Source organism: Lampetra planeri, chromosome 30 (assembly GCF_965212315.1).
Source record: "Lampetra planeri chromosome 30, kcLamPlan1.2.h2, whole genome shotgun sequence".
In the NCBI taxonomy this organism is placed as follows: Eukaryota; Metazoa; Chordata; class Hyperoartia; order Petromyzontiformes; family Petromyzontidae; genus Lampetra; species Lampetra planeri.
This window is the reverse complement of record NC_136136.1, coordinates 2,764,331-2,774,389: the sequence shown is the minus strand read 5'-3', so window position 1 is coordinate 2,774,389 and position 10,059 is coordinate 2,764,331. Positions and strand designations below refer to the sequence as shown.

The 10,059-nt window shown below is 46.1% G+C and overlaps 1 protein-coding gene across 1 annotated transcript in view; it reads left to right on the top strand.

Moving 5' to 3' along the window:
- Positions 1–4,233: 4,233 nt before the first annotated feature.
- The window catches only part of LOC144728799 (vitellogenin), a 39,629-nt gene continuing 33,803 nt past the window's right edge, over positions 4,234–10,059 (top strand). The window contains exons 1-4 of the mRNA XM_078608459.1: positions 4,234–4,276; positions 6,509–6,660; positions 7,778–8,029; positions 8,389–8,550. Coding sequence (XP_078464585.1) covers positions 4,234–4,276; positions 6,509–6,660; positions 7,778–8,029; positions 8,389–8,550 — 609 coding nt within the window. The remainder of the gene's footprint in view (positions 4,277–6,508; positions 6,661–7,777; positions 8,030–8,388; positions 8,551–10,059) is intronic.

Genomic DNA, 10,059 nt, shown 5'->3' with positions numbered 1-10,059 from the left:
TCAGCCGTGCGATGAACATCGACACCTCTGCCACCGATGTTGGTGCCACGGTCTCGCGTTTAACATTTTGTTTTTCAACATTAATTTCACATTTTATATATGTTGTACAGTATATGCTTTAAAAGCATGCTGGTTGGATGCCTGGCCATGCTTAGAGGGGTGATTTGCATCGAGAACCTGGCCGGTGTCCCCCTTATTCTGACTCAGTATAAAATTGTTATGCAATCTCAGTATAACTATTCCCTCATTCTGCATTATTTAGCGAACGAAGATATATTAATGTATTAGGACCCTGGTTTGTGAGAACTTGGATGACTGTATCAACTTCCACTGAATCGAATGCGCTTTTGTAATCTACTAAAGCTAGGAAAAACGGTGTTGTTAAATCCTTTATATTAAGTTCACTTGCTTGCTTGCTTGCACGCTTACGACCGTGCAAATCTTTCGGTCGTTTTTTAACCCACTTCCCCCAATCGAGCTGACATTTTGCACACAGACTCGTTGTGCGTGACAATTTATTTTCGTGAAAAATTTTTCCAAAATTTTCCACTTTTTAGGAAAATGTTTTTTTCATATTTAATTTAAAATATCAATGTGATAAAAATGAAACTCTTACTCAAGAAAAACAGAAATGAATAATAAAATAAAACCGATGCCACGCATATAAAGGATTAATAGTGAAAAACTTTGTTTTTTACGGGTTAATTTTTTTTTTTACTGCATTTTCTATAATCATACTGCTTAAGCATTCCTTTTCTAGAAATAACTTGTTCTCCTGGTTGGTGAGCTTCTACATTGAAGATGTTTACCAATACAAATGGATTCGAGAACTAATGGCCTGAAGATAAATGGTGAAATAATAAACCGTCTCAGATTCAATTATGACAATCGCTGGTAATGAACTTACCTGATATAGACGAGGTCAAATCTTCATATATGTTGTTGCATAATGTTTTAGGAGGCATTTATCAGGAAAAGTTTTTCAAGTATTTTTGTTTTACAACCGATTTGGGTTCATGGTGAAACTGAGTATTGTGTTTTCCATGCCCAATGTTGATGATTTAGGACCAAAATCTCCCCCAAAAAATGGCGATATATCTATTATCTTTGCATACAATACTATGTGTTTGATAATTATAAATACTATGAATAAAGTAAAATAGGGCTATATTCAAAATATGTGTGGAAAGTCTTATTAAAACCCTGCAATGGAAAATGTGTGGGAAATTATGTAACACATATATTGCTGATCCTTGATTTATTTCTGTAAATATATATGAATATATCAATTCAAGTCACACAAACAACTGATATATTTATATGCACCACCGATTAACTCCAAATCGTCATACGTCTAGTCACAAGGGACTTTAATTACAATACATATAGTGCAATTGTGTGACGTGCATTCTTTTGTGCATCCACATGAGACGATATTGCTGCACAACTGACTCTGGAAGTGGAGCAATTCCCGCATGAACGACGAGTTCGACAAATGCATCTGCCAGTCCACCAAAGTTTGTGACTGCTGCAGGTTGGCCAAGTGACACGACTAGGCCTTGGACATCTATCACCACACTAGGCCTTGGCCATCTATCACCAGACACGACGTTCCACCAGACTAAAACTAGAAACTAAAATATTTTATTTGTATTTTACCAGGTTTGGCCCACTGAGTCATATAGCTCTTTTTCAGAAGCGGCCTGGTCACAAATTATAGCTCAACGAAGTGGCTTATCACGTGGATATTTGTAGCAGCCAAATGCTCTAAACACGTTTCTAAATGTGGAGGGAAAAACCGGAGGACCTGGAGAAAAATCCATGCCACTACGGGGAGAGAGGACATACAGACCCCAAATATAGAGGTGTCAGGGTCGAGATCGAACACACGACCTCCTGTATACCAAGCGAGGTAGTTAACATCTCGGCACCGTGGCGCCCACTACCCTCTGGTGGACAGGTCACACCTTTGGATATCACAATGGCTACAATGGCGTGGTTGCCAGTCCTTGGGCTTCCACTTGTGTATGCATGGACAAATGCCACAGTCATCAGCTCATTAAAGCAGAACTCAATGCACCGTGCAGTGATCTCACGCACGTAATTCACACGTAACTTGTAATGTAACGTAACTTGTAACACGTAATGCACACGTAACTTGTAAAGCGAAGAGGGAGAACGGCTCAGAGGCACCGAGGACGCACAGACAAGCGGGAAGGCAGCCACGTAATGAGCCAGTGCCAGCATTTTGCCCAAACTATACGATTCTCGATACATATATATTACGTTATCAGCCAATTCATGAGTCCATAATAGACTATTTTGGGTTAGATCATGTAAATATATACATGTGTCGTTAAACCCTCCACCACCCGACACAGCCAACTGGTAAGGGTTGTCACGTAAACAGAACGTGCCAATTCGTCATTAGTACGGCGGGTTTAATGACATATTTATATATTTACGCGATCTAACCCAAAAAAATGCTCCATTATGGATGATATTGGTCGCGAAAGCCTCCTACGTGTTAAACCAATTCATGATTCATGAGTATTTCCATGTGGGAGGAAAACGGAGCATCCAGAGAAAGTCCACGCATGCGAGGGGGCAACGCTCTATCCCAGTGGTTCCCACCTGGGCCTCCGCGAACCCCTGGGGGTACGAGGCAATGCCCCAGGGGGTATGTGAGGTGGTTTGTAAGTGCGTGAAATGTACTATTATATTGAGCCAAGAATGTCTGTGTGTCCCGCGCGTGACGTCACTCCATGTCGGCCAGCCCCCCTCATTAATACTCATGAACAGGTGACGTCCTCCACGTGGACCCCCCCTCCCTCATTAATAATCATAAGCTGGTGACGTCACTCCACATCGAACTGCCCCCCACATTAATAAATCATGAAGAGGTGACGTCTTCCAAATGGACACCCTCCCCCTCCATTAAAATTAATTAGCAAGTGACGTCCCTCCACATGGGGGGGGGGGGCGAGACGCCTCCTCCCCCTTCTTCGGCGCCAACTGACAACCCTCACTACAAAGGCAGAACCCTCACGTCACGTGATCTCCGTAACGCTGTTGAGACATCAAAGTAAAAAGGACGTCGCGATGAACAAGGGATTATAACCTTTAAATGAAATAGGTCTGTGTCACCGCACCCTTACAAATTGCACACGAATAGATGCAATGAATATCACGTCGCGGTCTGCTTTCGCTTGCAAGTTTCAGATTTACTGAACTACGCTCGTCCTTGCACGGGCAAAAAGCTAGTGATATCATACATGAGAGTCATTGGTGAATAATCATGTGTGAATCTGCCAATATAAAATAACTACGATAACATTCGAATCCATATGGTGGCCTAGAGCGATATAAAATACCTTTCTGAACTCATTGATCGGAAAAAAACGTGGTTTCAAAGAGTGACCTGCGAGCGTGAACAACTTACGTCACGCATGCAGAGCATCTGTTGTTGTTGTTTTTTGCTATTCGCTTGCAATTACTCGCTAGTTAAGATACCTCACAAAATGGACAATTGGTGAAAATATCGATGCTCATTTTTCACACGTTTATTTCTCAGAACCATGTTGGGTTAGGCAAGGGTGGTGGAGTTGAGAACCACCGCTCTGGCCCATACAGATGGGACAGGTGGAGTGCACATTTTTGCTGTACTGCCTTCTCCTGGTGAGCCAGGTGAAGGGAGTCTTCCAACATTTGTGCGATCCACAAACCCTCACTGCCTGGATGACAGGCGCACACATGCAGCCAGCATCGGCATGCATTGCGCACTCACTGCCCCGTGTCGTTTTCTTCGTCTCGTCAACATCTCATCAGCAGTGCGGCCACGTGTCCCGCGTGCCGTGGCGAGGTCCTCTTGACACGAAAACCGCTGACAAGCATGAAGGGGCGTTCGTTGTTTTTCGGACCCATGTCAGACTCTGAAGGCTTGTCCCCAACTCCCTGCTGCTGCTGCTGCTTCGCCACGCCACAAGTGACATTGGCTGCAGAAACTGGGCGCGCACGCAAAACCGAGGTTAGTGTCACCTGGCACTCGTGCTGGTGCTGATAAGGAGACGGCTCCGATCCGTATAAAAGGAGAGACCTCCGCCGTTGTAAAGGCAGTCCAGCAGCGAGCAGAGTTCTGGGAATAGTAACCCAGCTCTCTCCTCTCTTCGGACTCCTCCAGGACTTCTCTCGCCGACTGCTGACCACCACCGCTCAACAACAAACACCGCAGCCATGTGGAAGTTACTCCTGGTGGCTTTGGCGTTTGCCCTAGCAGGTAAGTCCCACTCACTGCTTTACACACAATTTGAGTTATGTATACAGAGAAGAGTTGTGATGTCCGACGTTTCACTCCACGTGCTTGTTTAGCACGTGCAACGAAACGTCGGGCACCAAGCCGGACAACACGAGCCGACAACCCGTAAAACTGTATCGGGGAGCCGTATAGCACAACTGCAAAAAAACCACGCAGCGTCTGAAATTCTTATTCTGTGTGTCCAGTATTGGAGCTTACGGGGAGCGGCGACAGAGTGGCTAATGTGCCGCGTTGTGAGCCCGGCCACCTAAGTTCAATTCCCACCCCCGGATAATGTCAGTGGAGAGCGCCATTTGAACCGGCGCTGGGCCTCCCGCAGGTAGACTCAGCCTTAAGTGAGTACCCGATTTAAATGCAAAGATCGGCATTCAAGGAGATAAAGGCTGCTGGGCGCAGTGCCCGCCACAGTAGGTGCGCATCTCGTGCATTGTGTAATAACCGATGACACTTGCCCCAACAGCCTACAGAGGCTACGCAGGGGATCTTAATCTTTGTATTGTGGCTCAGTATAGCCGTTATACAGGAGAGTCTCACAGAGTCTATGATAAAAAGATATTTTCTGCAGAGGTCCTGCGTTGGGATATTTTGGTCGATTACTTTAGAAAACCGGCGTGGCCCAAGTCTTATTTGAGTACTCAAATATTGCTCGGGTTTAATGCTGTGCCTTAATGTGATGATGTCTACTATAGCGGAAGGTCACCCATGAACATCATTGTCTTGGGATGATAGGGGGAGCGGTGGCGCAGTCGTTCGCCGCACGAACTTGTCACCTTGGTGAAAATAGCAAAAATTATCTGAACAAAAATATAAAGTGTCAAACACGGTGCAATGATAGCTGTAAAGTAGGGATATTATTATCATAATAAACTTACAGCCCTTTGTCAATCGTCTCATCAAAAAGCACCCATGTGGTTCCTGGGGGTTGTTTGACCATACTTCACCACGCTGGCTGGCCAGTGCGGATTGTGAAGGCGGCAGAGGGCAGGGTCAGATCGGATATCACTCAAACTCGATTCGCACGGGTTCATAACACAGAGTGTAACGTGCATTCTAAAACAAATACTCAACTTCATTCTTAACATTTGTATCGTGGGCAATGAAGCTTATCAGTAAAAATATGTTGCATTGGTGAATTTTAAATATAAAGCGTACCCTAAACAACAATCCTCAATTTATACGAATTGTTTTACCCTTTCTGGCAATAAAACAGTTGTGTTAAGATGTTAAAACACCAAACGAAAACCTTTTTGCAAGGAATCATGTCTGCATTAACCACACGTACTTGTGGTGAACATGCACACAACACATGCTCTGGTAATATATGCATTGTCTTCGAAACTGATTGGTCCACACCAGAGACAACTTTCGTTAGAGCCGAGCCTCAAACAGTGTTAGACCAGAGGACACCAAAAGGCGAACAGCACAAAGACAATGCCACTCTCACGGCATTTATAGCTCGGAGTGAGCAACTGCAAATTCGATATTGTAAAGCAAATATCAGCAGAACTCCATCAAGCCCTCAACTAAAACGATTGCTGAAGTCTACCAGCCTATCAGCTTTCGAGACCAAAATCATTAAGCTTCGTTTGCTGCAGCAAGTAAACTGTGACCCCGTTTCGACTCTCTGGATCTCATCAGCAGGTAATACGACGTTGCATTCCGTGTCCGCAGACACACGTATGGCTTTAGCCTATTTGACTTTCCAGATCAATTTCAGCAGGCAGCATTTGTTGAAGCGAGTAAACTCGGAACCGGTTTTGACCGTCTGGGTCTCATCAGCAGCTACTACAACATTTTCTTGGTCATTTCGGTAAAGTGACTTTACCGAAAGTGACTTTACCGAAAGAACCAAGAAGATGAATCCCTGCAGTCACGAAAACTTTAAATCGAAATTTACTACAGCATTGTTACGTTGCTGCGGCCGAATGGTAACTCTTTAAGCTGTTCATAATAGCGCTTTATTTTGTGTCGTTAAACCCGCCACCACCCGACACAGCCGATCAGTACGGGCTGTCACGTAAACAAAACGTGCCAATTCGTTACTTCTCTGACACGCCGGTGTGCTGGAGGAGTAAACCCACACAGCATTAACCGCTCGCCTGATGATGATGATGATGAAGACGCAGCATAAAGTCTTCTCGCTCTCACCCTCGTCACCCCCCCCCCCCCCCATGTCCTCTCCGTGGGTTGCAGATGCGCAGTTCCAGCCGGGGAAGGTTTACCGCTACTCCTACGACGCCTTCTCTGTGTCTGGGCTGCCCGAACCTGGCGTAAACCGCGCGGGACTCAGCGGCGACATGAAGATCGAGATCCAAGGACACACGCACAACCAGGCCACTCTGAAGGTGCGAGTGTTGTCCACAGCAACAACCAAACAAACAAACATCGTCAGCGACGGCCAACATCACTCGCTAAGAAAGTAGCGGCGAAGTGCCCACGGCGCTATTTTTTGTTGTGCCAGGCTAGGTGCGCTTTAGAGGCGATCGCGTTAAATACAAAAAATGCGTCGTCATCGGAGGCGCGGCTCACTGGTAGGAGGTCACGGGACTGACCCCCGGCTAAATCTTGACTTAAAGCTTTCGTGACTGTAGGAATTCATATTATTTGTCACGTAGATAGGTTATTTGAATCCTATCTACGTGACTTTACCGAAAGACCCAAAGAATATGACCCCTGGCTGTTTATGGTTTGACGGATCGAGATGAGTGGCAGACGCATCACCTAATGGATGGGTTCGAGGGGGCTAATAACCCCCCCCCCACCCGCCGCCCCCCAACGTTAAATGTATGTTAGCATAACAACAAGTAAACACAAACAACAACAATAGTGGCGGCGACATCACCACGGCGCTTGTGTCAGGCTAAGTGCACTTTAAGGCCACGCGAAGTGTCGAACGCCTGTTGGCAGTAGGTCACGGGACCGACCCAGGTGGTGCCATGGGTTGACTGACTGAGATGAATTGGCCGATGAGATGACTGGCCGATACACACCAACTATACACATGTACATGCATTCAGACACGTACACACACACAGCGTACACAGAGGTGTGTCGTTTTGTGTTGAAGGACTTCTTCCTCTGTGTTCTTGAAACATGTGTCTTGGACTTCATTTGTGCTCCACTGCCAATGCAGAAAAGTGGTGTGTCCATTGCCCCCCCCCCCTTTAGAGACCCCGAATATTTGTATTTTATCGATATTTATCATCCCAAAAAAATCTTAGTTTTTTTTGTTTAATGTGCAGGACCCCCCCCCCCCCTCTCGCCCGCCTTGTGAAGTTTCCAGATCCGACTCTAATGCAACGTGCATGTGTGTACGTACTGAATGTTGAACTTCTTTCGCGCCGTACGTAGCCAACCGTGCGTCGGGAAGGACGCGCACACACAAAGCCACTTCTAAAGGAATGAGTGTTCAACCCCCCCCCCCCCCCCGTGTCCGTCTCTCTTGGCCATGACCCCGTGCAGATTACGCAGGTGAACTTCAAGTATTTCCTGGGACCGTGGCCTTCCGACTCGTTCAACCCGTTGACAGCGGGGTACGACCACATCATCCAGCAGCTCGAGGTGCCCGTAAGGTTTGACTACAGTGCCGGCCGCGTCGGAGACATCTACGCTCCGCCCCAGGTCACCGACACCGCGGTGAACATAATCAGGGGAATCCTCAACCTCTTCCAGCTGTCCCTCAAGAAGAACCAGCAGACCTTCGAGCTCCAGGAGGTATGGCAGCAGCAGCAGCAGCAGCACGTCTGTCAGCACTCACATCCGGAGGCCCCTACGCACAGATTTTGTTCCTCCCGTGTTCAGCGTTGATCATAAACGAGCCTCGGTGCCGCGTCACTGCCGGACACAGGCGCCTCTTTAATAAGTAACGGCAGTGGATGATGATGCCTCGCGCAGTCAAACGTCTACGTATCCGACTGTCACATGGTCACCACCATCAATTTAGCTGCCCGCACCCAGTGCCAGGGCTGTCATTTGTGCTCGGTGTAACTGCGGATTGCTCACAAGCCGTTCGCCCAACTTGACTCTCACTCCTCCACATTCTCGTCCCATCGCGCTCCGTTGTGGCCGCGCAGACCGGCGTGGAAGGTGTCTGCCAGACGACCTACGTCATCGGACAGGGTTACCGCACGAACGAGATGGCGGTGGTGAAGACCAAGGACCTGAACAATTGCGACCACAAGGTTTACAAGACGATGGGAGTTGCCTACGCTGAGCGCTGCCCGTCCTGCCAAAAGGTGAGCCTTCTAAACTTTGTTTTTATTTTATTTTAATAAGACGCTGCTCTATATTTGGAGTTTGCAATGATCTCTCTCCACGTGGTCGCGTAGATTTTTTTTCTCCCGGTCCTCCAGTTGTTCCTTCCACATTTAGAAACATGCCTTTAGACTCTTTAGATTATTTTGCTGCTATAAATGTGCAAATGATAAGCCACTTTGTTGAACTTTCATTTGTGGCCAGGTGATTTGTTTACCTTTCTTGTACTTTGCACTCGTGTCATGTTTTTTTGTATTGTTGGTTGTTATAACGTTCTTACCACTGGATATCTGTGATGAAGAGCTTCATAGCTCATCGGATTCCTCCAGTATAAATAAATATTCTGATTCTGGCATTACCAGGGACAACGATGATATCATGTAAACCGGACTCATCAGAGCAGGCCCCGGGGGTGGGGGGGGGAGCGAAATAAATATATATTTTTAAAAATCATCATCAGCAACATCTATGATCAATACATTGCTGGACGAAGAGCCTCGTCCAAGCTGCTGCCACTTCCCAGGATCCTGCGACGTCACGATTCATCCAGCACCCCGTCGCTTCTGGAAGTTAGGATGATGACATTTATATTCCCCCCTTCCATTGGCGAGGCACTCCAAGGTGCCTTACATGAAGTCTATTAATCATTATACATCACCATATCGCACTTAAACATGAATTATGCAGCGTCCAACTGTGTACCACACCGCAGCGTGTGTGTAATCGCTGAGGACATGCCTTACAATAAGTTTGATCGATATACATTACTCCACTGACGATGAAATATACAGGAAGATCTTCACTGTTGTACTGTGGTACCACATGAAAGCAGCCCTTTAGTAGGTTGCCATTGGTTGCATCTTGTACAAACATGTAAACATTTCATAACAATGCTCAGTATTTATCCAGGATAATAATAAATTTACATGTTGTTTATGCAGTCAAAAGTGATGTCATCCGACACCATGTGACAACGAATGAATCAAGCAAAGCACGCACGTTCATTCACAGAAGCGACGTCAGATTATGTTCAGATTATTTCGAAAACTAAATTCTCTCCAGATCAATGGGAAATTAATAGCTAGGCCTGAGTTTTAAGACCCCACGTAGTGGATGATGATGATGATGGTCCCATGATGTAGCTGCTCACCCCGAGCTCTCATTACTCTGGTAGTGCGTTGTCTTTGAACTGTGCGCCTTTTGGCGTCATCTGGTCGAACACCATATGAGACTAGGCTCTGAAGAAAGCTGTCTCTGGTGTGGACCAATCAGTGTCAAAGACAATGCATAAATTATCAGAGCATTGTTTTTTGTTTGCATTTGACTGCAAGTATTGTGGTTAATGTAAGCATGATTCCTTGCAAAAGGTGTCAGTTTTTGTTGCCGGAAAAAAAGAAAAGGGGAAAAACCCTATTAGTATATTTTGATAATTGTTTTTTACCCTTCTATCTGGCAACAAAACTGACACCTTTTTACAAGGAGTCACGTTT